This window comes from Heliconius melpomene, chromosome 10, assembly GCF_056956725.1.
Source record: "Heliconius melpomene rosina isolate 202511_hmr_F chromosome 10, ASM5695672v1, whole genome shotgun sequence".
NCBI lineage: Eukaryota > Metazoa > Arthropoda > Insecta > Lepidoptera > Nymphalidae > Heliconius > Heliconius melpomene.
In genome coordinates this window covers 1,056,878-1,084,337 of record NC_140398.1, presented here as the reverse complement: position 1 = coordinate 1,084,337, position 27,460 = coordinate 1,056,878, and the positions used below count along the sequence as shown (strand labels likewise).

Genomic DNA, 27,460 nt, shown 5'->3' with positions numbered 1-27,460 from the left:
TTTCGCTCTTGATGACCAGGCACGCAACAGTACCTAACGCCTCATGAATTTGGTGGAAAGTTTGGAACGGAATGGAATTTTAATGGAACGGAGCGTCCTAACGCGAGGTTCTTTCCACGTACCCTTCTCCTTCTTTCCACTTATCCTTCTGCTATATGGGATACAGTGTGAAGCTAAAGATTTCCTCAACAAAACGCGAAATTGTGTAAAGAATAAGATCGTAACAAGTAGGCTTTGTACAAAAATACATCATCGTGGTGCTTAAGCCAGTCCTTAGTCCCCACGCCGTCCCGGGGCGGGATTAACTGGCATTACTGTGCGCCGGTAGCGTCTCAGTGCCTGAGTGACAATTTTATGTTTACTTCTGTACAGATTATGTTGGGAGTGGCTTATTTTACTTTATATTTGTCATTTTTTTTACTTCCCCCTGTATCCCATATTTAGCAGGTAGGTTATTAAGGGGAAGTATAGTTCAAGAAACAAACCGATAAACAGACAGACAAATATTAATAAAATTAAAGATTCTTTTTTTGTTTGTATTTCAATATATTTGTCACCCTGAAAATTTTTAATATTATAGATAAAAAAGTAAGAATCGAACGAAACAAACGAAAACGAAGATAGAGTACGTTATCTCGAATTAGGTTCTTACTTACAATCATCGTATTTAATTATACAACGAACATTATTAAATAATTTATAGTAGTACTTTCAAGATTATTAATACTTCATTAAATAATAAAGAGAATATGAATATATATCAAAATTTAAAGCGTCGCTAACGATCTCTAGTATTTAAATATTCAAGAGCTATAAAGTCTAGACACTAGACTCTAGAATAAGGTAAGTCACTTGTCTACTGAAACGTCATTGTGCTGTCCTGGGGGGTACTTCAATTATGTTTCATCAAAAAATCTTTTCATTTTACCCGTATTGTGTGTAGAGTGAAAAAATATATTATTATCTCATTTTTCGTTATAATGTAGACTGAGACTAAGAAATAGCTACCTAAATTTATTACTAAAACTAATTTGGTGGGTAGTCAAATGTCCAAGCATGGATAAGAATAAGATAGAGCAGAAGAACCCACAACCGTTGTGATTCCCACTAGAGGGAATGAGTTATTTTTTTCGTTCTGGTAACAAGAGAAAGCGCAATGTTAAGCCATTCAGTTGAATATTCTTTTTATTTCTTGATCAAGGAAATGGATAAGAAGAACATAAGAATCTCATTCATCACGTTTCTAATTATCGTAAATAAACAAAAGAAGTTATTAGCTAACAATACACAATTTCCCCAGGAACGCTGGACGGTTTGAACCTATAAAACTTTGATTTATACCAACACTTACTGTTACCTGAAATTAGTTTGGAAATCGTAAATTTTGTGGGAAAATACGGTTTCTAAGTATCTATACGTTTTTTTTTCAGTTTCACACTGGATTTCGCATATAGCGGAGAAGACAGAGGGAACCTGTCTATATTAAGAGATTTCCTTTTCTTATTTTCTATGGAATTATTGAGGCAATGCGTGTTAACACTACTAATATTAATTAATTTATTAACATTTTATTCTCTTTTTCCGGAATACACAGCATTTACTCCAAATTAGAGACATCAGACAGGCAGAGACAGACTCAATACGCAGAGTGGCGGAATTTAATCATAGAAAGAAAGTTGGGATCGAACCAACAATATCCTCCAATTCTAATTAGTTAAACAATAATCAAAGTACCATACCTGCATATTACAAATCTTGTATCGCACCGGCTCTCCTCTACAGCCTGCAGGTGAGGAGCAGGTCCTGAGCTGCCTCGACACCCCGCCGTCACAGGTCCGGGAACAGAGAGACCACTCACTCCATTGTGACCAGCCACCTCTTTCCTATAATATATATTATATTATTTTTTAGCTTCACGATGTATCGCGCATGTAGGAGAATAAGTCCCAGTGTTACTAGATACTCTGTTCCCCACGGATCGACATATAATAATAATAAAAATAAAAGATAATAAAAAATATAATATCCAGAAAATTTTACAAGCTCTCACCGTAAAGTATATTTTTCATTTTAATATAAACCAAAAAAGACGATATCAATGACATCTGTCAAGTCACTTAAAAGAAACATAGCAGACTGTGATAAAATGTTGCTCGAATAGTTTTAGTAAATAATTTGTAATAAGTATTAAGTCGTCTATGTACAGTCGTCAGTCTGGCGTTACACGGGATAGTTGTAGATTCGATTTTCGTTCGAAAATATAGTGTTTTTCTGCTTCTCATAAATAGCAGGGGAGGCAGAGGGTACCTGACAACTTTTCGCTAATATACCCCGTTTCTATTAAAATACTTTCGTTTCCCATTTTCCGCCCGATTTCATGAGGTTTTCCGTGTTGTCTAGCGGAAGTCAACACCGCGCTGTGTCTCTTTACCAGAGGAAAAGGAAAATATTACGTAAAGATTTATTCTTCGAGTGAAAATCGAACCCACAACTGTCACGTTTACGCTAGCACGCTTATATCCCTATGCCCCGACGGTCTCAAACGGAGATTTACTTTCCTGTTTTTTTTTTTGATGTATAAAATGTCTCATTGGTGTGGATGTCATACAACACGCTGAGTTAAGAATTTTAAAATAAAGAGTTTCTCTTTATATCGTATATTCAACTATACTGCGTTCTGAAACCTTCCAAGGTCCGTCCTTTTGAAGTGTTTCCAATAGCGCGTTTAAAAAATACTTTTTCTAAAAACAAGTTTTTTTTTCTGAAATATGGGTCAACACCTAAAAATATGAACTATACTTCGCCTTTATATAATTTTAGACGAAACATTTTTCTAATCGCGTATACCCTAGCACTTGAGATAGTGCAGTGCTTTCAACTGGAGGAAGGAGGCCACATTTCACCTCTTGGCGAGGACCCAGAACAGATTAACTATTATTATTTACAAACGTAATGGCCGCCTAACAGTACAATATTGCGCTGTTTACTAAATCACATTAAGTGTTAGTTTGAAACTTTATGTACATTCTACAGACTCATATACAGGCACGAGCGTGCGACAAATTGTGGGTTCGATTTTACTCGAGGAAATGAAATATTTATATTGTCATTCCTTCGTTTTGGTGTTGATGCAGAGCGCGGCGTTGAGTTTCGGGGTTTTTTCGCTTTATTGACGCAGTTCTTACCTCGCTATCCAGAAAAAAGAGTAAAGCTACTTCTTTTAAGTAGTTTAAAATATCAAAATAAAAGTAACGTAACGGCAAAATATATTAAATATCTCAAAATAAAAAAACATAGTTATCCTTTAAGATATTCAATAATAAAATCTTATAACCTTATCAAATACATAAGAATAAAATATTCCACAGATAATAAACGTTGAAATTAAAAACGTTCCAGATAAAATTGAGATGCATAATCCAGTTCAGATAAACTAGTTCGATGTAAGTTAAGAGCTTGGCGGGCACCCAGGAGAGATTAGCAATGGATATTATTTTCTTCCATAGCTTAGCTTAGTAGGGTTTAACGCAGTTGGTATGATATTGACTGTCTCAAATTCGATTTCCATTTAGGGAAATATTCAAAAATAAAAATAATATATAGAGAGTTATGTAAAGAATCGAAAAAGAGAATGAAAAATAGAGAATGGAGTGTTTTAACGAGATATTTCCTGTTGTTTGGCGAAACTCAACGCCGCGATTTGTCTCGTAGCAAATATCTAAGGTAAAAAATATAAAGATATTCCAATTGAATATTAAATTTACAACAATATAAAATGCTATTTATTCTATACAATTTTGTACCAAGCCACACAACAAGTTAACATAAGGACGAGCTAATGGAATTTAATATATTGCCTTTGATGCGGTCTCATGTTAGTGGTGATTAGAATTGTTGTAAACTTGCTTATTTTCCATACAATTTGAGAGAAAACATAAAAAGAAGCCGTTGCGGCGTAGTGACGCAGCGATTGAGTGTACTCGCGATAGCTATGAGTTCAATTTCTAAACGGGGGGATGTGGGGGAAGATAATTGCGACCTCGAGTTCCTCCACTCAACGTGCAATGTCTCAAATATAGGACGGGAAGTGGAGAAAGGGCTGTCTCAGCATTAGGATCTCTTATATAGAGAGATATACTCGTACATCATATTGTTAAACTCCTTTAGTTCACTCGGCACGATTATAAATGGCTAGAAATTGGAATTTGGAAGCTAAAATCCTCAACTTAAGATCTGATTTTAAATATTTAAGTACTAAGTACTTCTTTATCTATACAAATTTGTATGTAAAAATATGAAAATTATAACCATATCATATATCGATCTATACGTTCAGTTCCCTATATTTATATTTACCAGCTTAGGGTATGAGATTTTGATCACGCACCGTTTTTACATACCGCTGACCGGAATAATAATTGCAGAGGAGGGTTGCTCGAGGGAATACGATTTTAACCCTAATAGTAGGGTAGTAAACCTATTGGTATTTTAGTAGAGGAAGGCAAACTTAAAAATGGTCTGAAAACCATACGTGATAATTTTTTAACCTTTACATGTCTTTCGCATTATAAAAAAATAGTTAGTGATTTTTTTACTACATTTTTCTATTTTCTGGCATATTAGAGATAATACTACTGATAGTTTTTTTCAGGTTATAACTTTAAAGACAATTTTGTCCTCTTTCAGGTTTATGCTGTATCACTCTGCATATAGCAGTGTAGACAGAGTAAGCCTAATGTTAAGACACTCCGTTTTTCACTTCCTCTTGATAGTCAAAACGTTGTGCGCGAGTGGCGCTTTGTCCTGTTACCAGAGCACTAGTAACAATCGAACCCACAATCGTCGCGTTTATATACTTTTAAGCATTCAAAAACATAACTTTAAGTTAACTTGTCAGTAACGTAAGTACAATGGCCTGTTATTGGAAAAAGTACGTTAACTAAAGGAGAATACACAAAGACAATTTGCATAGGTAAGTCCTGCGAGAGCGCTTGAATCAAACATAATCCAATTATTTTGTGCATTTGTTCGCCTTTCCACTGAAGAGGAGCGACTTTGAGAGCCGAAGTTGAATTTAAAAAATATGTATGAATATATTTTTGTGTTATGGAAAATTTTTTACCCGCGACGAAAACAAAAAAGTGTTATAAGTATGTGTGTTTGTCTATAGCAACAAACTTCTTAAATTGTTTAAGTTACACAATATCAAAGTTTTCTACCTTTAAACAAGCTTAGAGACGAAAATGACCTTAAAATTACAACTACCCTCCGTTTTAAAACGTTTAAAAATATCTATATTCTATTCCTTTCTAGTTGTACCTAGAAATACAATGTGTATGGAATACACTACATCGAAACAGCGACCACAAAGCACCCGCTACAATTCGACTAACCGAAACTCGAATCGAATATAAATATAGATAAATATAAGTTATATAATATTTGGATAAGTCCGGTTTCATAAAGAAAAATAAATAAAATATAAATACTCTACATCAAATTTTAGTCAAATATTGTAACATAGAAAAATATGAAGAAACCTAAATAAAAGCTCGCATGAGTTTTCCACCTTAAAACTTAAATTTAATAACGAAAATTACCTTAAAATTACAAGTACTCTCTATTTTAAAACAAATATCTCTATTCTATTCTATTCTACTCGTACGAAGAAATACAAGTTCCATACACTACAGGGACAGCGACCACAAAGCGCCCGCTACAATTCGACTAACCGAAGCTCGGTGTTTAAATTGTCGTGTGCTTTTGTTTTCGGTATAAACGCTTTTAATACTTTTAGTAAATTAATTTTACTGGACTTGTTTATTTTTTGGTATTTTTTTTATTCTTCTGTTATTTTTGTCATACTCAGACAGCTTATGATGTACTCGTATATGCGATGGTTTCGGGTTCGATTCCTCAGGGGATTTGAATTAAAATTTAAATCAGATTTACTGCTCGATCCTTTGAAGTCAATGTTTAGATATTGTGATGTAAATGAAGAATAAAAAAAACTGAATACTCGATTGCAGAATAAAATATTTAAGTAACTTAAATAAATTTATTAGTAAACAGTTACTATACAATTTAATCTAACTTAAGCAACCAAATATATAAAAAAGGAGACTTCCAATATAAAAGGCAGTTCAGACGAACCAAATCCCCTCCACCGCATTAAGCTGAGCGAAACTAATGAAGATACTCAATTTCGTGTGAAGAGACGTTATCCAGAATTAAGCCAACACAAACAACCTGTCTCCCCGCATTATCATCGCAGGCGCTAAACAAGGCTCTAATAAAAACAGACCGGGCTGGAATTTACAATCAGTGTACGGTATCAGAGGGTTGGATGTGGAACAAGGTATGGGGTACAGAGGTAAATATTATATGATCATTATAAAGCATTAAATATATAACGTTTAAAGAATATTCCTTTCAATTTAAAATAATAGTAACTTGTTAAAGAAATCTTATTTGGAAGTTTTAAATTTTTGATAAATTTCATAAATCTCGATCGACGGTTTAAAGAACGGGTATCACAATTTAAAACTTCTTTCAGTAAGTTGTGGTTCTTGGTGGTATGCCATACGATGAATTTTTTTTTTCAATTCCTCGCTCTGGTTACAAGAAAAAGTGCGACGTTAAGTACCGGTACTCGACACAAAAGTGGATATTGGTACATTGGTGGAGATTAAGTTCCCTCTGCCTATATATATCTATGCTGGGTACAGCAAAAGTTTACGGGAGTTTAAAAATAGCTACTTTTTTTGTAAGAACTTTCAATCGCTATATTTCATGACATAGACCAAAACTAAGCGACATGATTCGAAACAACAGTGGCATATGCAAATTTTAACTCCAAGAGCCGACGACTTCAATTTGTCAATCCACTACTGTTTTTGCCAGTATTTTGCGGAACTTTATTCTTGCCATTAAATATATCGTTAAATAAAGCGACGATAATGAAGTGATATAAAAGATAAAAAGTTTGTAATTTTATATTAAAGTACAAGAAAAATATAGATCTATTTTAGAAATACTTAATTTGAGATCGATCTGGCACAGTGGCACAACATATGTAAACGCAACGGTTGTGGGTTCGATTCCCTAAAAGAAATGAGATATTTTCATTTCCTCGCTCTGGTAACAAGGTAAAGTGCGACATTGAGTCCCATCACTCAACATACAATGTTCCAAGAATTGGGCGGTACGTGGCCTTGTTTGAATTAATGATTTTAAATTAAGCTGAAAAAGCAAAAGTTTAATTTAATTACAGATAGGTATTTACCGCATTTTGTGAATTTGCCAGAGAAAATGTAATGACATGTCAGTCCGTTTAGCACTTGTCGCTCATTAAAATAAATGGCCGAAACTTTATCAAGATACCTATTTTACATTCTTATAACAGGTTTAAAATGCATAAAAATCATGGCAAAATTTTGCCATGAGGCCGTTATGGCCACGTTCAAGGGGCACCAAGATGTGATGTAACGTGGTGGTGGGTTCTTTTTTTAATTCATCTTTGTTCGCTCTGGCACCAAGCCAAGCCAAGCCAAGCCGAAACGTGGGAAACCAAGTGTCTTAACACTAGGTTCCGTCGGCCTGCTCTTCTCACGGAATGCAGCGTTGCATACAAGAAAACGAACACACTACTATTTCATGTAAAATATTCCAAATAATTGCGCTAGTAAAAAATTGAAAATATTAAAATATGTTTCCAGTTTGAGCTTTGAAACTTAGAAACAAGTTACTTACGTAGCTTATAATTTAAAAGCTTTACAAAAGACTCAGAACTTTCGAGACGATAAAAAATATAGTAAAAAAATTAATATATAAAAAAAATTTATATATTTGATTATATATATTTGATCATGACTTTTGATGGTTCGATTTCTGTTTTTTTTTTAGTTTCATGTAGGCAAAAAGATATTGGAAACCTAGTGTTAAGACATGGCGAGTTGAATGATGGAACTTACCGCCGCGGTTTGCCTCGTTACCAGAATGAGTTCATTTCTGAAAATCGATCTGGAAATCGAAACTACGACCGTCACGTTTATTATCACACGCTTGTCCCCTTGCGCCAAAGCGGCCTCAACACTTGACATAATATAGATAAGTGTAAGTTATGCAATATTTGGATTTAACGGTCTGTTTGTTCTGAGCAAATATGCTTATATATTGGGTTACCTAAATAAATAGTGGTATTAGCGTAATATAATATTATCTATAATTGTCATATTGGCTTGTTTGTATGAAGGCTTGTGTTTAACGGTTGTGGGTTCGATTCTCACTCGGAGGAATGATATATTTAACATATCTAAAAAAAAACTATGAACTTGCTTACTTTTCCATGATGCGAGCTATTATCGTGATGTGCATCTAATAGCTCTGGTAGTTCTGTAGATATGTCATGGCCGTGCCTGTGCGCACACCGCCCTGGGATCTGGAACAATGGGAGATTTTGTTATATATGAGATGATTTTTTTCTTTTAAAGTAAGTTTTTAAATTATCCTTAATTATCTTTTTGGAGGTTGTCGTATTGGTAGAGCGTCTGACTATAAGCGAGAATATTGTAGAGTCAATTAAGCGGGAATAACTACATTCAAATTATTTCCATTTCTATGTTTAGATAGTCAAAAAGCGGCGGTGGGTTTTGCCACTTAAGACGCAATACCTCCATAATAAGGAACCTGAACTGGAACCTGATGGAACGGACTATCCTTACACTAGGTTAACTCTGTCTGAAGCCTTAAAGTTAATAGGAAAAGAGAGAATCCAACATATACGGAGATTAGTGTTTTACTTTTAATTGCATTTACACTTTATGTTTTAAAATATCACTATTGATATAACTAGAAGTTGTGTATCACATTACAAGTGTCGGGTCGATATAGATTGATTGATCCAATAACAGTAATGTATTTTTTGTTTCCTTGGCGCTGTATTCCGCACATAGCAGTGTAAGCAGAGGAAACCTGGGATTGTACATTTAGCCAGGAAGGATATCAACTACAATTTGGGAGAACGGAAGTGTCTTAATGAGTAATGGAGTATTTAAACATTAAGTTCCCTAAGCCTACTTTGCTATTTCCGGGATACAATATGACGTAAAAAAAACTGTCTATCAAATAAAATAAAAATAATACTTTCAGTAAAATAACCACACAGCTTAAACTATTAAAGCTGTCAAAAAAAACGAACAAACAACACAAACTGAAAACCAATAAGCTATTAAAAATAGATTACAAACAAAATGTTCTACAAATTGTGAACGCACATTTTCCTATATCACAATGTATGTATGTATGTATATGCTATTGGAGCTAAAGAATATATCTATAAAGCTGTCGTTACCAGCTTAATGTTTTCATGGTTGCAAAACGTATAGCTTTAACACGGGATACACGCGTTTCAAATTTATAGGCAAATGCCGTTGACAGCTCGGAATAGTGCACTTTTGAATAATATATAATGGACTGGCGCTTACCTGCGGTTGCGTCTGCTTTGTCAAATGGAAATAAGTGAGAGCAACAGGATCGATTTTTGCGATTCAATAGTTTCTGAGACAAGTGTGTTCAACCAAACAAAGAAATTTATAATAATAGCCTCTTAGTGCTCTTCTACATTCTCTAAGGAATTTATATATTTAATTTAGATCTTGAATGTTCTGTTTGTCATTCAGTGACTTAGTTAGAGAAGAGTTTTAATACTGGGTATTTATTGTAAAGAATTTAAAACTATTACAAGTATTGGTGGTGTTGAAGGAAAGTCACGTCGCAAACATGAAGAGAATGGTGGCAATGGATGAGGCGAAAAAGATAAGCAGAGACTGTAGCATTTTACAGTTCTTTCTTTCAGGCTACTACGCCAGAGAGGTAGGTATATTATTTATTTTTATCTACATGACAGAATAAAATATATTTTTATTAGCTTCACGCTAGTTCTCACACAGCAAGGTAGGCAGAGGGAACCTGGGAATCTAGTGTGAAGACATTCCGTTTCCATTAAAACACTTACATTCCCCACTTTGAAAGAAAACATATGCGAAAATAATAATCTTTCCATTTACGAAGTTATAAATGAACCACTCGACGTCCCTCAAGTTCATCAATACGATACAATATTTTATAAATTGCCGTCCTCGTCCGCGCAACCTTTGTCTAATGTACCGCACCAGCTCAGTGGTCCGGATGATGTGGCTCGGGGCTAAGGTATAAGCGATTAACGGTTGTAATGAGTTTGAGGTTAAATTTAATTTACCTTTTTATTATTTTTAACTTGTAAGTCAATTCAAAGGAAATTCTAATATGATATGTTTTCTACAGAGCTAAAAATATAATTTTATTATGCTCCACGCTGTATCATGCACATATTAAGCAAGCAATGAGAACTTAGTGTTAACAAAATTCGTTTCTGCCCAGTTTTGCCCTGTTTTTGAGATATTGCGTGTTGAGTAGTGGAACTCAACTCGACAATTTGTTTTGTTACGAGCGCGATAATAAAAAAAATATAATTTAATTAAAATAATAATTTGAGGCCGTCAAGGGTATGACTGAAACGCGACGGTTGTGAGTTCGATCCCCACTCGGCGGAATAAATTATTATTTATTAATATTTTCATTTCTTCGCTCTGGCACCAAAGCAAAAGCCAATTGAATTCCGCCACAGTACACGCTATGTCTCGAGATATGGGAACGGAGTGTCTTAACACAAGGTTCCCTCTGCCTACCCTGCTATATGCGACTGTAATGTGAAGCTGATTAATAACTTAAAACTATTATAATTTAAAGGCAGAATATTAGTTAAATCAATAGGATTTATATTAGACCTACTACTAAGACTATACCAAATTGATAGTTTCTGAAGTGACATTGATTAACTCTAACAATTTCTGTATTATGATATGAATTGAATTTAATTGAACTTAATTGATTGATTCTAATTGAATCGCACCAAAATTTCTAAACGATTATGGCACTACTTACTGGCAATTTATCATATTTTACTTGAAATAAATAAACTATTAAATTCCCTTTGCCTACTCTGTTTTATGGGGTATACAACGTAACGCAAAAAAGTGTGAAATGCTTAATTATTGTAAACTAAAAATAATAAATAAAATTTAAGAATTTTAAGAGTATATGAGCATATCTATTCAGATTATTTCTATTTTATCTGACACAGGATAACTAAATTAAAAGTACAAAATGATCCGTTCGATTTATTAAATTTGACTGCACAGTGCGCAGCACAACGCCACGTAACAGCTAGCTTAATAGCTATGAATATATTAAAATTTCATCATATTTTGTATGCCAGTCGTCCAATTCAATATAGTCTTTACCGAAACATATCGAATAAAGAATAATCCGTACCTAAAAGTTCCATCGCGTTTTATCAAAATTTTCAATATTTCATAAATATTTTAAAAACGTTACGAAAAGTTCGATTTTTTTTTAATATGTTAATTAAAGTAAGCGTGTAAAAATCATACGTCAAAATCAATAGGAATTAGAACAGAAAAAAGATATAGTTATTTTTAATATTATAATTTCTATTATTATTTCTGCATTACACGTATTACATACAACTCCATCCCGCACGTAGCAGGGTAGGCTGTGCTACACTTTCCGTTGAATGCTGGAAGCAATTGAGTGACGAAATTCTACGCTACACTTTGCCTCGTCACCAGTGGAAAGAAATGAAAATATTAAATAATTCATTCCCCGAGTGTGGGAATCGAACCCATAACCGTAACCTTTACAGTTACATTATTGTGCCCCAGCGCCACGATGGCCTCTCTAAAATATTATTTTTTATAAGTAAAGTAAATTTATTACAATATAATCATTTGAATAAGAAAACCTCTTACATTAGTTTTAAAAGCACGTAAGATTATTTGCAAAGTCTATAGTACTTGGACCATTTCTAAGTTTAAGTTTGGATCTACGTATATTCTGCACCTGCATTCTGTATCTGGGAACTGTGCAGGTGGTTCTTTCTATTTTCCAGCTTTGTTATTTTACCATTTGAATTTTTCCCACACATAGGGCAAATAGTGTCGATTATATTATTCAGTTTTCATAGGAATAAATAAAATATTTACTTTGTTGCAATGTGTGAGAATTGAATTGTTGAATAGTGAATTTTTAGTCTATTTTTCATCTTTAGAGATAATAATGTGTCAAGATACTTGGTTATGTTATAGAAAAGGCAAATTATTTATTTCCTCGGGTTGGAATTGAACCTACGACCATCGTCTCCTGTAATATTTCAAAAAAATCAAATAACCTAGTTTAGTTAATTTCACAACTACTAACCTAAAATAGGATTACCCTAATTGAGTCACAATGAGCACACAATCTTAGCCGTCTGGATTTAAATTATATATGTATAATGTTAAATTTAATTTATAATGTATGAAAAATAATTTAAAAATTAATTAATTACAGATAACTATGAATTTTTCTATTTATAAATACAATTCAAATTGTGCATTGATTGGTGGAACTTAACGTCACATTTTGTCTTTTCTCCAGAGCGAAGAAATAAAAATAATTTGTTTCTCTGAGTCATCGAATCACGACCGTTGCTATTATAATCAGACGCTTTGCCACTATGCCTCCACATCCCTTTACTATTTCCATAGAGAAATTTAATTATCTAAGTTACTATAGCAACCGATTCAATAGCAACGTATTTGTTCAATATCTAACACATTCTTAGCAGCGAAGTGAAATACGAAAAAAGCTAAAATGGTAATTCTCCACGTAAAAAGAGGCGACGACAATCAATTTTTATATGAAACTAACATAAATAAGTCCATTGATGAAGTGGTGAAAGATATTGTGGCCATATTTAATGGAAGGTTGAAAGTCACTAGAATTTGTTATGAACTGGAAGAATTGCAGAAGCATGGCACTTTCCTTCCACCAGAAATGCAAGGATTGACTGAAGATCAGGTAAGCTTTTGTGTTTTTTATATATTATTAAGCTAATTACTATACAAAATTGGAGTTGAGTTACGTTCAACAAACTAAGTCTCAAAAATCTGTGGGAAAGAGAAGAATGAAGTAGCACTAGGTTTTAATAAAAACTGCACAAAAATAGTATTGCTTATATTATTTTTTGTACTAAAAAGAAGTAAATTATTGGTAAAAAAGTAATATAAAATATAGGTTATGAAAATTAAAATATATGTGAACAAATTGAAAAAAAAAAACAATATGAATAGTGAAAATATAAAAATCACAGCATGATACGTCCGAAGCATATAAGCGATTTACTGCAGATAATAGAAATCCGTCGCGCTCAACGATTTCCGTTTTATCTGATCAATTTGAAAAATCTAGGGCATATTGGTGATAAAAGTGATGTGATGGCACCTGCCATGCATATAATTACAATTACACTGTACAACAGGGTAATAAGAAATAACCTAGTTTCAGGATATTCCGCCCTCCGTTTTCCACCTGAGCGGAGAAATTTTAATTTTTCATTCTTCGAATGGTATCGAAACGACAATTATTGCGTTTACTGTCAGATGCCACTCCGCTGGGCCGCGTCGGTCTCAAAATAAAGTAAAATAATAAGAACTATCTTACTTTTTTTTCTTTTACTAACAAGTCACTGTATAATTTATATTGTATTTCTATGTGAATACATAATACAATAGCTCCTTTATCCTATATTAAGATAAAGGAACTTAAGCTGGAAGATCCTTGGGCAAAGCGCTGTGCTCCAGCAGGATATATTATAGCCAAGGATGAGATGGGACGTCGTTGCGGCCTCGCACCTCCATTGAACCTTCAAGAGGTATTAAAGAAAGCTGCTGAAACCGCTAAAGAGTATATTAGTAAGAAGCACGTGAGTTCATTTTTTTTCATTCTTGCCTTAAAAGATTTTTAAGTAACTTAATAGTTAATGCTGTCATGGGGCACGCTACAGTTGTGGATTTGATTCGTATTCGGAATATATTGGAGAATTGAAAGTTTACATGTTGGTAGGTTAAGAAGTGCAGGGAGTACTAAGAAAGGTTTTCCGAAAGCCCATATAGTAAAGCTAAGGGCAAATAGACCTATAAGATAAAACGTATTAAAACAAAATGCATAAAATTGATGACTTGTAAAAAATGGTTGCATCCTAAGTTTTCATTTTGCTGCATTCGTTTTGACGTTGCAATTATCTTAAAAGATGTTAGAGACGTTTGCCAAATGTCTGACAAATTTGCTCTATTTAATAAAACTTATCATCGGCAATTTTTTATCTTGCAACTTTCTTGCCAAAAGTGTAACGTATTTGGCTCAGTTGCCCTCGTACCGCAATTCACCGTATAAATCTTGTTAACTTTGTTTGGCCCAAAACCTAAATAGTAAGGTATAAAATGTTACATAGCGAAGCAATTAAATTTTATACGTCGTAAAAGCGAAATATTTGAATTTTGAAACTAAAGTTATACGACTCAATCGTTTTTTTTTATAGGAAAATATTCTAATTGTTTTATAGACGTCACTAGCATATGCCAGCAGCTTCGCCTGGTTTAAATTCGATTCTATCGAAAACTATTGCATATATGAGACAAGTATATATAAAAATTGGAACATTATATTTTCATCCCCTGAGGGTGATTTTTTTTTAAAGATCACTTATTTCGTTTAATATAAATGTTCAAAAAAGCATTTAATAAATGTAAGGACAAATATGACTGCTGACAATAACGTACCTATTAATAAAAAAATACATGATAATCTAATTTGGTGTAGTAGTTCGGAGTTTACGTGCACACATATATTTAACTGATTCTTTCTTACATAAATGGGTCGGTGTGGGTAATTTTACTGAAATATTAGTTTTTCTCTTGATGTTTGCTTGAATTGTTTGGTTGGTCCATATCTATGTTAATGTGGATTGTATAAGTATGGCAAATCTAAAAAAAATGTATTTCCTACTACATAATTACTTATGTGTTAAATAATGCAAGTGACAACAATAACAATATTATTATAGACTGTCGTACCGAAAAAATAATATAAGGACAAACAATTTTTTTTTTTCGTGTGTTCTTCATACAACGTGACATTGGCGAAGTGATTTGTGCTAGCACACTCGGAACGCCATAATAAAAGAACAGATCAGAACAGAAAACCTATTCACAGGTGGATCTACGCAAGTGTTTAACCCAAAAAGATGTAGCCAAAGCCCTCGATGAGATTCGAGGAGCTACCAAGATAGTTTTCCCAGCTGGTCTTCCACCCCATGACCCAGTGCGAATGGAGCTAGATAATGTCGAGGATCTTTCTGGAACTCAGGCGGCTAACGATGTTATTGATCCATCTCGAGCATGCCTTTGGGCGTGCGGCAAAAAGTTACTAGCTGGTAATCTGTTGAGCGATCATTTGGGTAAGATGTTTTGTGATTTTGTTTAAAATTATATTTAAGTGAACAAGTGCATATATTGAGGCGGTATGCTCAAAGTAAACGTTTTTTTAATATTCTTTGGTACTTTGAAGCGTAAGCTAAAGGAATTTCGTTAAATTGTTATAGTCTCTTAAAATGTAGACTTGGATAGATGTTACTTGGCATTGTGTTTGTGACACGTGCTAATTGATTTGAATACTCTTTATTCTGAAGTAAAATCTTGGCAATATTTCGATAGGTATTATTGTATGAATATAAATTTATGAAATTTTAGGTAAAAATGATAAGACTAAAGTGACGGTAAAATTGTGTTCACCATCTGAAGGCGCGCCAGGTCGAGAACCAATCTTGACAGAAGATGAGAGAAAGCAACTGATGTTACAAGCTTATAGAAAACAGGAAGAGTGGAAGAAGTTAGAAGCAGATGATGATGATAGTTACTTAGACTCGAAGTGGGCAGATGGGCAGAACTTGAAGAGACAATTTCATGGTTTAAACGATATATCGTGGAAACCCACTCTCAGGAAGTAGTTTATTTTCCGATTGTATTTGGTGTATATTCTTAACTATAATTTTTAGTTCGAAGTTGAATCCCGCTCTTAGCACTTAGTGTGTAGACAGATGAATCGTAGTGGTGTGACAGCCCGTTATTACTTTCTACCAAATTATGAACACAAAACTGGACAAAAAATGTTAACAGCTTTTGTCTTTTTACTAGAACCAAAAAATGGAAATAATTCATTACTGCGAGCGGGGATGGAACTGACAACCACGATGCTTGCAGTCAGATACTGTCCCTCTATGCCACGGAGACCTTAATTTGAATTATGTTTAAGTAATTAATATAGTAAACGGAATATTGTATCACAGAGTATGTTTATTTGCCTAACTTGAATGATTTATATTGCTTATTTCATTTTTAGTTTACTGATAAAAATGGTCATGTACTATTAAAATAATTTGAAAAATATTTTTAGTGTTGTTTTTTTTTTTGACTTTTCTAACACACTCCATTTTTACACTTAATTTCAATAAAAAAATATCCAATACTGAAGCAAAACACAATTTCAAACGTAAACGTATTAGAAAAGTAATTTTATATTTTTGTACATTTTTCTCTAATGACACTGTCATTACAAACAGAAAGCCATACGTCTCCGCCGCTTACTTCAAACCATCGATCATGAATTGTATGAAAGGATTTAGACAGGTAATATTAAAGATTTTCAAAAATAATTGATGTAATATCTTCTTTTACTTTGTGCTTTTAATATTGACAATGTTTACTTGGATTTAGAAATAAACATATAATATAAGTCACTACGCGTTAGAAAGGGATTTTTTATTTTAAAAAAAGCAGCTTCTTGAACTTTTTGGTGTCGTATACTATTTAGAGGCGGAACTCAACACCACACATTGCCTTCGTTAGAATGAAGAAAAGACAATAATTTTCCCGAGTGGACACATGGATATTTATTTTACTTCACAAAATCAGGACTTACAAAACCAATTATATTACATTATAATATGTAAATGTGTATTTAAATTTATAATGTAATATTATATTATTTTCAATGAAAACTCGAGCTTTAAAAGTTAATTTTCAATACAAATGGGTAAAATAACTGATATATCGATACTGTTACGTACCTCGCACTCCATTGCATGTCATTTATAAGCGAAATGAATGTTGTTCATTTAAAAATAAATTGATATGATAAAATATTATAGTAGTATAAGTGAGGCTGTCGTGACGCATAGGCAGAAGCGTGCCAATGTAAATGCGACGGTCGGTGGTTCTTACTCAGTTCAATCAACCAAAGCACTGAAAAAAAATAGGAAGAGAATCAGGATGAGACACTTGTATAATACGAACAACGCTACATACATTTAATATGTATAATATAATATATATGTACATACAACATGTAGAGAATCAATTTCCTTATAGCAAGTAACCTACTTACACCACAATATTTACGAGTTAACCCTAATTTCAACATTAATAACATTTTCATAAGCTTCCAGTTTTACATCATCATTATGAAACAAGGAATAGGGCTTCTAGATGTGGCATGTTTCATAATTATACTTTAATTTTCTTAAGATTTCAATTTCAATATATAAGAAAATTACGATAAGTATTGGATCTGACTGTACTTTATAGTGAGGTTGGTTTAATTAGATTAGATTAGGTTCAATGTGGTCTCGGAGGAAGTTTTTGCATAAAGTATTTTCAATTTCCTCGATGAAATATGAGATTGGAGTTTTACATTCAATACGACAAAACTGTTTTTAAAATTGAGGGGACATGAAAAACCAACCAATAGTATGGACTTCTGAATTAAAATTAATTAAAGTACCAATCACTTATTTCTTCGCATTCATTGAGGCTATGTGGTACAGCAACTGTATACGTAACGGTTATGCGTTCGATTCCCACTTGAGGGTAGCTTACCACCCAACACGCAATGTCATGTAAATTGGGCGGAAAATGGAGACTGAACTGCCTTAGCACTAGGTTCCCTCTGCCTTCCAACTAAAGAGAATTCATCTCATTCAGTCAAAATATGAACATGGTATTTTCATAATTACGGTTCTCATTAGCTACATCCGGTTGTAGCCGGATGCGGCTGCTTATAGGTATTACACGTGTTCCGGTGTGATGAATAGCGTTGTATAATACGAGTGGAGATGACAAGAGATGTTTGTACTGAATGAGTTTGAAGTGGAAATTGGGTCAGCGGGAGTCATTTTAAAAGTTGGAAATGGGCTTCGGTTAAATATTGTCTTTGTTTATTAGCATAATAATGATGTATTGTGTGCTTATTTTTTTAACAATATGTGTCTATTTTTTATATTTTATGTGATATTTGTTGCTCCGTTCTCGAATTAAATGTATATTTTTATATTTTTTTGTTATATTGGAATTATTTTAGGGCTGTCGTGGCCTTCGTGGACCGTTGGTTGTGGGTTCAATTCCCAGTCCGAGCTATAAATTGTTATAGAATTATTGTGAAATCATGCACTGCACTTAGTCAACAAAAAAATATATATTTAATATAAACGACTTCTTAGTGATAACCTACGTCTATCGACTACAGAAATACACTAAATAACCGTGCCACGGCAGAGTCTTCCGTACACCTTAATAATAAACTAAAAACTAACATCACTAGCGCAGGTGGAATTCTTGTTTCAAATATGCAGCACGAAATTCTGTACCACAAAATTATAATAAACAAAATAGCGTACGGTACAAGATAATATTCGCTACTCCTAGGAACGTAAGTTACTTTTAAACGTAACTTGTGTAAGGTTACTGAATGAAGATACTGAATGAACGTGTTTATATTATGAAAACTAGTCATTTGGTAAAATAAATAACAGTAAGATATGTTGATTTTTTTTAGCTTCACCTTTATCTCTAGCGAGGTAGATAGGAAGAATTGAGCACCAGGCACTATGCTCTCTGCATAGTTCTTTTTCCAGGAGTTTCATGTTTTTTACAGGACCTTCCTCCAGTATCATCGATGCTAAGTTTTCAAAAATGTCCGGTTAGAGTTCATAATCATTGAGTGTGGATATGAGTCTGTGAAATACATACTTACAGTATGTAATAGCAAAAGTTTCTTGTAGTTTAATTCTTAGCACGTGATAACCTCTTTTCCTCGTTTTATAGCTTTGCTATTCTTATCTTTTTTTTTCAGCTTGAAGTTGTATCTCACATACAGCAGGGTAGGCAGAGGGAACCTAATGTTAAAATTCTCCGTTTCACATTTCCCGCCGGTTGTAATGCTAATCAAATATCTCATTTAATGCTAGCTAAACACTAAATGACATCTTTTAGGTCAATATGAGAAATATTTAACTAAGAACTGGAAGTGATTTTGGTTATACTATTAGTTTACCTCAAATATACAACCAAAATTCAGTAAAACTAAAGTAAAAATAAGAGCATTAAATGTACCTAAACTAGAAATGTTCGCTAGTTTTTGTAGGACGAAAATTTAAGTGCTGTAACTTGTCAAGTTTGAAGTCTCCAGGCGAGAAGTTTTAATGGTTTCGTTAAGAGATATTACAAATTCCTACTAATATTATAAATGTGGCCACTATATACGAACTAAATCAGTTTATGAAAATTTAAGTATTCACAGCTTTATTTGTCTGCTTAACAGAAAACACCCAACCAATATTCCTGGGTGAAAAAAGTAGCAAAAAATAGCAAAAATCGCGATTTATATTTTACAGTCGACACTACTAAGGAGTATTTCTCGAAATTCTAATGGGAATGACGAAAAAGTCACGGGCGACGACTAGTACCTTATTTAATAGTTACTAGGCTAATTGACCACGTATTCCAAATATGTATATAAAATATTCGAGTAAAGCAAACCACACATAATAACATGGAATACTTACTAAAAATATTTAATTATCAAAATGAGCGTTCATATTTTCAATTCCTATCATTTTTAGCCAAAAACCTCGTATTAACAATTTCATTTATTCAGGATGGATTCAAAATTGAATATCAAGGTTGCGAGTTCGGCGTCGAATAATTATATTACTCTAAGTGAGGGTACGTGATGTCGGGACGTGCCAAGATATGATGCTGCGTTTTTGCTTTCCAGCTTGTTGGTGATAGTAGCTTGAATGTCGAATGTTTATTTAATTAGTACAAATTATATATCGAAAAAATTAATTCAATATGGTAAAAGTCACCATAGTCAGGTCACCAGAGTTTCAAAGACAACTCGGACCATGGGCCAGACTCCCCCATATGTCTTATACAAGTATATGCTCATTTCAATTTATTTTTAAATTTCCCATCCAATCCTTTTTACGTTTAGAACGTTGGTAACAAGTTACAAAATCAACAAAATAATTAAAACATAAACGTTACTTCGAATGGGAATTGAACAGCCAACCATTGCTCATACTTCAAAACACTGTACCACTGCGCAATGATGGCGTCAAATCGATAAAATTTAAATATGAATAATGCATATATCCCAGTTTATTTACTGTAATCTGGTATCGTATGAAACTCGCACAGTATCGCTACGATTGGTTCTAATAAATCGACGCGGCGTCGATGAATATTGATACATACTGTTGACATGGAAATATTGCCGTATTGGATTTTAGTTGCAGGTTCAAATTTTGTAGGTTTATGTAAGAAATCTAGTGCTAAGATACTCCGTTTTAATTTTCCGCCCAATTTTATATTGCGTGTTGAGTGGCGTAACTCAACACGGCGCTTTACCTAAAGGCTAAATTATAATTTATAATTAATATATTGTGTATAGTAAAATCGTTTTGAACGAGATATTATAACCAATTCTTGAGCAGTAGGTTGTAGGTGAAAAGGTATCATTTTTTCTTATTACCTATTATTTTTTTTTCTTATAACATCTAGGACATATGTTATATATATATATCCATTTTATAAAAAATAAAAAGTTACCATTAAATTAAAAAGAAACCAAAAATGCGTTGCATTGTTGACCACATAATATGAAAACTATGAATAAATTTCAATTTGTTTGCAATATACGAGTACACGGAACATACTCGATGAAGCCAAATTAATAATGTATGTATTTTGTTCTCTCTTAAATAATATATGGACAACATTTCTCAATGTAAAATATAGGCCTGTATTTTACAGGAGTTTTTAATTATAAGTTGCGGATATTATTACCATACAGAATAGATGGATATCCTTTTCATATCACCATCATAGCTATTTTTTTTTAGCTTCACGCGTTATCCTGCACATAGCGAGATAGGCAGAAGCTGAAGGCATTGCGTGTTGAGTGGCGGAGCTAAACACCATAAATAAAAAAACAACAATCAAAAGCAATGGAAAAAGGTAGTTTCAGGTCACTTATTTGATGTTATAAGCAAATGAAACGAAAAAAATCTTGCATCGATAATAAAAAATCTCAAGCATAAAGATAAATAAGAAAAAACTTTCACTTTCCAAGGCGCTGGGTTATTTGTATCATAAAAGTTTAAAGTTCAGTTGTTAGACTAAAGTTTTAATCACCCTACACTTGTTACACTGATGAGCCTGTATTAAAGTTTGCCAACTTTACAGATAGCTTTCTTAATAGATATACCTATTTAATTTTATAAATTTAATTCTTACTCATAGCAGGGTTTGTAGAGGTTACCCTTATTTTTAAGACAATCCGTTCCCAATAAATAGGCTGGGGAAACCTAGTGTCCATTCCCCATGTCCGCTCAATTTTCGAGACAATACGTGTTTAGTGGCGAAACTCAACGCGGCGCTCTATCTTCTTACCAAATCGAGAAAATTTAAATTATTAATATTTTTAAGGAGAGTACGGCAGAAAAAGACTCCAGAATTCAACGGAAAGTTGAGAACGGAAGTGTCATAACTACTATTTATACAATAGTCAACTTATTTTAAATACTACATTAAAGTCTTATTTCAGAAATAAAAATTCTATTTAAACAACGTCAGATCTGTACAATTCATAAAAAAAAGTTATACAAACAACGATTGTGCCAACAAAGTTTCAAATTCATTTTAAAAAAGCAAATAAAACATACGCCGAAATTGTTTTGTTCTTTTTTAATGGACACAGTTAAAAACATTTCTTTTCTTTATTTCTTTAGCTTCCCGCTATATCCCACATATAGAAGGATAGACAGAGGTTCCCACGTTCTCCACGTCCGGCTATCGAGACTTTACGTGTTGAGTGGCGAAATTCAACACTGCGCTTCTTACCAAATGGAGAAAATTAAAAATATTTTTTATTTCTCTACCGAAAAACTAACTAACTATGCGAGATAATAGCGTAAGCATATTTTTATTCTAGTTTTAAGTATTCTCCGTATATTATGGTAAGGCAGGCGAGAAAACCTGGAGTTAAAACAGTCCATTCTACACTTACCGGGTAATACTTTTTTTAGCTTCATGCTGTATCCCAGACATGGCAGGGTAGAGACAGAGAACCTGAGAAAACCTAAGAACCTACTGTTAAGACTCCATTCCCATTAAGACATATCCATTGCTCACTTTCCACCGGATTCTGGAGGCATTGTGCTGAGTTGCAGAACTAAACGCTTCGATTTATCTCGTTACCAGAGCGATGAAGATTTCGAGCCCATAACCCGGCGTGTTTACAGTCGCGCTCTTGTGCCCCTCGGCTGCGGCTGAACTGTCACCATACTGTTTAATGCTTGTCCCATAGATTTTTAACTTGGGTAGGGAAACGAAAAATAATTTCTGTATATTATATTATTATTATTCTATATACTCTGATAACAAGGCATTTTTGAAGGGGAAGTCCTCGGTTGACTTTCGTAAAACATAGTATCGATCATACTGGAAGACGATCTCTCGGGAGGCATGTATGAAGAGGTACTTTGTTCTCTGGCTACCCCGCTAGATATAATGGGTGAAGCAGAACAAGCATGAAATATTTTAAAGAAGACATTATATTATAAGAAAATTGATAATTTCTTTAACACTGTCGTCCACTACATAATATATAATAGCTTTATACTAAGCGAATAAACTTGTACCGTACAACCCATTGTACTGGCGACGCTAAATCAATGTCAGAACCACGTGACAAACAACAACCATTCTCTTGTAGTATACAGAACAATTAAAACAAGAAACTTCTCGAATGAAAATTTGTTGAATTGTGTTATGATTATATGCTTGAAAGGGTTTGGGATATTTTTTTATAAATATTTTTATGTCTATTTAAAAGCATGGGAACAGATGGAGATGTAGGTATATAGAATGTATAGGGGTGAGCACAGAGCAAAAATTTCTCTAAATTTCTATGAGAATGAGTAAAAGGGAGGGATACTAGTTAAATATTTGTATATCTTTAATATCTTGTTAACTGGTCGAACTTAATATTACCAGTTATCCTATTACCAGTGTAAGAGAAATAATTCACACTACTAAGTTCAAACAGAAGGGCTTACCGTCAAGTTCACAGTCAGACGCTGTACTGCTGCGACAGAATAACCTTAACAGACGGAGTCCATACATAAAATTAAAAATCTAATTATGGCAAATACATTAAGATAATAGAAAAAAAGCAACCCCCATAGTGACAAGACAAGGTTCGTTAAGACCATTTCAAGACTTGGTATAAAAGCTTCGGTCACATTCGAAATGACCACACATCATCTGAACCATTCAACTTTGTAACTACAAACTAGAAGAGAAGATGTCCAGCAAAATAACTATTATAGTATTTTTATGTTTCTTCGCGTACATTAATTCGAGTCCTGCTATAACTGGATACAATCCTATGGAAATTTGTTTCGAAAATTGCGCCCAATGCAAGAAAATGTTGGGATCTTGGTTCGAGGGACCACTCTGTGCCGAGTCCTGTATACGCCTCAAAGGACGATTGATACCTGACTGTGAAGATTTTGCATCCATCGCTCCTTTCCTTAACAAGATTTAAGAAGTTCTCAAGAGATATTGCGAAAACTAATAGTATACAATTAAATATACATGTAAATGTTAATTTTTAACTTTGAAAATATTAAAAAAGTTATGTATAAAAGAAGAAACTTCGTAGCATTTCATGGATTTACCATGAGGGTGTCCATCCTACTGCTCATAGCATTGCTTGGAATTTGCGGTCCAAGTATTCGTATTTATATAGAGCTTTTAAAATATTAATATTCTTCATTCCAATAAATTGTATTACAGTTTAAAAGTGGTTTTATTTTTCATTTACATTTATTTTAAAGCAAGTATACGCAAAGTAAATACGTGCAGGTTAATGAAGAAATTTTATTGTAAAATAAAACGTAAGTATTATAACTATATTATTTCTTTTAAAATAAAGTAGAGGTATAATATTATAGCAAAATAATAAATAGTTGATTGATATAATAAGTATTATCTATACTAATATAATAAAGCGGAAGAGTTTGTTTGTTTGTTTGAACGCTAAGATCTCTGGATCTACTGGTCCGATTTACTTTGTTTTTGTTTTGTATGAAAGCTGCATTCTTCAGAAGTGCTATAGGCTATATAATATTACATTATACATATTTACTAATAAATTAAAATACTTTCTAATTTGACATGCAATTTATTCTGCCATGTTAATAACAACCGTCGTTGCTAAGCACCGGTTTGCAAAGTTTCTTTGTTGTTTTAAGAAAACGTCACCCAAAATTAACTTACATTTTGATATTCATCCTTATAAAAATAAATATATTATATAATATTTAATAAATATTCTTATAGTTCAAGCAGGCGTAGCCGCGTCCGGGTCCACTAGTTCATTGATATAATGATACACTTTACAAGAGTTTATTTCCACTTATAGAATGTAGGCTGTTTTCTTCTTCTCGTACTGGTAATAAGACAAAGCGCAGCATTGTTTTCGCCAATCAACGTATAATGTCTCGAAAAATTGGGAGGAAAGTGAGGAATGGAATGTCTTAATAATACTACCATGCTATATGCTATATGCGGAATAAAGTATTAAGCAAAAAAATATGCTTCCTCGCTTTGGGAAAACATAACGGTTTTTGTACCTTGAATGTGGTCAGAAATTATTGAGCGGAGTGTCTCAACACTAGTTACGCCCACGTGGCATTCTTGAAGGTTACACGTTATAGATGTAAATTTTCAGATCGAATTACTCATACTTGCACATATATATATATATATATATATATATATATATAATGTGAATGTTATTTTATAGTAGTAATTAAAATTAATTAAAAAGATCTATGTTGACAGTTTTGTATAGCTTAACTATTTGTACAGATTATCTATTTCAAACCATAGACGTAGTTACGTCTATGGCCAGGAATTAAAAATTAAAGAGAATTACATGTAATTGTCTTTACATCTCCCTCCCAAAGTAGGTTCCTCAAGCAGAGGCATTGGAGTAATTTTTGAAATGTGGAAAAAATTTGATTCAGATTTTTTATGACCAGTATTTATCTTGAAAATTGAGTTTGATATTTCTTCCATGATTTGATAGGGACCGCTTCGCAATTCATCAAGTTTCCTTCTATTTAATTTATTTCCATTGTCCACAAAAACAATGTCACCAACTTTTAAATCTATATGTTTTCTATTTTTATCATAAATCACCTTGTTATAATTATGAGACTTGATTGTATTTTCCAGAGCTTTTTCTCTATCTTTGGTAAGATCATATTCTGTCTTTTTTAGTTTAAGTTCATTTGGCAAAATAGTGACATCTGTGCCATTTAACAAATATTTTGGAGGAAATCCTGTGACAGAGTGTATAGTTGCATTATAGTTTCTAACACAATGATGTGCCATAGTTGTCCATGCTATTTTTGTATTATTTTCGTTAATCTTGCATCTGATTCTATTAACTAACGTTTGATTCAGTCTTTCATTTAAGCCATTTGAGAAGGGCGAGTTCACAGCTGTAAAAATTATGGGAATATTTTTGTCATCTAAAAATTTTTTAAATTCTTTTGAATTGATGCCGGGGTATTGATCTGAAAGAATTACGCCAATGTGGTCAGGTTCTGCACAGCTTTTTACTAGTCTAATGAAATTATTTGCATTTTGAGTACTTGATGTTAAAATATATGCATATCTTGTAAAATTATCTGATAGTAGATGTAAGTATTTCTTTGTGGACCTAGAACCCCCAAAGCCACCAATAGTATCAATAGAACATATCTCAAAGGGTTTTGTGGCAGGACCTAAGTGAGACATCAAACCATATTTATTTAGTCCTCTTGATTTGTTCTTTATACACATTATACAAGTTTCACATATCCTTTTTATGTTTTTGGTCATGTTTTTTGATGTATATAGTGAACTGATCATTTTGTGCATTTGATTGATTCCTATATGACCTAGGTTTGTATGTACATTTTTCATCAATTCTATACTAAATTTCTCTGAAATAATAATTTTTTCCTTTTTTTTTAATTTTTTATAATAAACATTGTTTTTAGTAATTAACTTATTTTTCCTACATTGTATTTCTTTATTATTTACCTGATCATTTAAGATATCTTCTATTTTTATTATGTTGACTATTTTTAATTGTTCATCCTTATTTTCATTTGGTTCCAGGACTGGGTTCCTGCTTAAGCAATCAGCTTCGAGGTTGTATTTTCCTGGAGCATATTTAACCTGAAAATCATATTGGGATAGATAAAATGTAAAATTTCCTACCTATCAAAAGATGCTGCCAATATTTTACGCATTCTTTAATTGCTAGACATTCCAGATATATAGCTTTCTTTCTTTTTTGAACATCATTCAATTTTTTCGAGAAATATGCCACTGGTTTCACAAGATTGTCTTCTTGAGGCTGCTTTAGAACTGCACCCACTCCTAGTATACTGGCATCAGTGTATATGTAAATAGGTAAATTTGGATTAAAAATAGTTAATATAGGTTGAGAACACAATATTTGTTTCATTTCATTAAATGCTTCTTCACAGTTTTTTGTCCAATTAAAGGATTGCCCTTTTCTTAACAAGTTATGTAATGGTTCCAGTTTAACCACTATATTAGGGACATACTTATGATAAAAGTTTATTTTCCCCAAAAACTGTCTAACGTTTTTTGGGGTTTTTGGAGTAGGGAAGTTTTTTATTGATATTAAGTTGTCTTTCAAAGGCCTTACTGAATTGTTCTGTATAATGTGGCCCAGATATTTAACTGAATCAGCTGCAAATATATACTTGGAAAATTTTAATCTTAACCCTTCAATTTTTATTGCTTCAAATAACTGTTTTAAGTGTCTAATATGATCTGAAAAGGATTTTGAAAACAGTAAAATATCATCAATATAGCATACTGTGAACTCACCAAGCTTATGTTTCCGGATTATGTTACACATTATTCTCTGGAATATTGCCGGAGATGTTTTTAGACCAAATGGCAAACAAGTCCATTGGTAATGACCTTCTTGTGTGACGAATGCTGTTTTATGCCTATCTGAAACACGAAGAGGAATTGACCAAAATGCAGAGTTTAGATCCAGTGTAGAAAAAAAAATACAATCTCTT

The 27,460-nt window shown here is 33.0% G+C and overlaps 2 protein-coding genes across 8 annotated transcripts in view; one reads left to right on the top strand and one right to left on the bottom strand.

The window, feature by feature from the left end:
• The window catches only part of nolo (ADAMTS-like no long nerve cord), a 281,142-nt gene that overhangs the window by 101,003 nt on the left and 152,679 nt on the right, over nucleotides 1-27,460 (bottom strand). For all 7 annotated transcript variants that reach the window (XM_085191633.1, XM_085191640.1, XM_085191636.1 and 4 more), the window contains 2 exons: nucleotides 8,342-8,440; nucleotides 1,740-1,883 (listed from right to left, as the gene is read on the bottom strand). In XM_085191633.1, coding sequence (XP_085047759.1) covers nucleotides 1,740-1,883; nucleotides 8,342-8,440 — 243 coding nt within the window. The remainder of the gene's footprint in view (nucleotides 1-1,739; nucleotides 1,884-8,341; nucleotides 8,441-27,460) is intronic.
• LOC146535083 (cilia- and flagella-associated protein 298-A) lies at nucleotides 12,714-16,338 on the top strand. The gene is made up of 4 exons (XM_085191641.1): nucleotides 12,714-12,960; nucleotides 13,694-13,864; nucleotides 15,154-15,397; nucleotides 15,690-16,338. The coding sequence occupies exons 1-4, from the start codon at nucleotides 12,754-12,756 to the stop codon at nucleotides 15,944-15,946; spliced, it is 879 nt and encodes a 292-aa protein (XP_085047767.1). The 5' UTR covers nucleotides 12,714-12,753; the 3' UTR covers nucleotides 15,947-16,338.

Excerpts from the sequence above, each read along its gene's own strand:
- LOC146535083 (XM_085191641.1), top strand. The coding sequence starts at position 12,754 with ATGGTAATTCTCCACGTAAAAAGAGGCGACGACAATCAATTTTTATAT. Across the intron at positions 13,865-15,153 it reads AGTATATTAGTAAGAAGCAC|GTGGATCTACGCAAGTGTTT; the intron begins GTGAGTTCATTT and ends ACCTATTCACAG. Across the intron at positions 15,398-15,689 it reads TCTGTTGAGCGATCATTTGG|GTAAAAATGATAAGACTAAA; the intron begins GTAAGATGTTTT and ends ATGAAATTTTAG.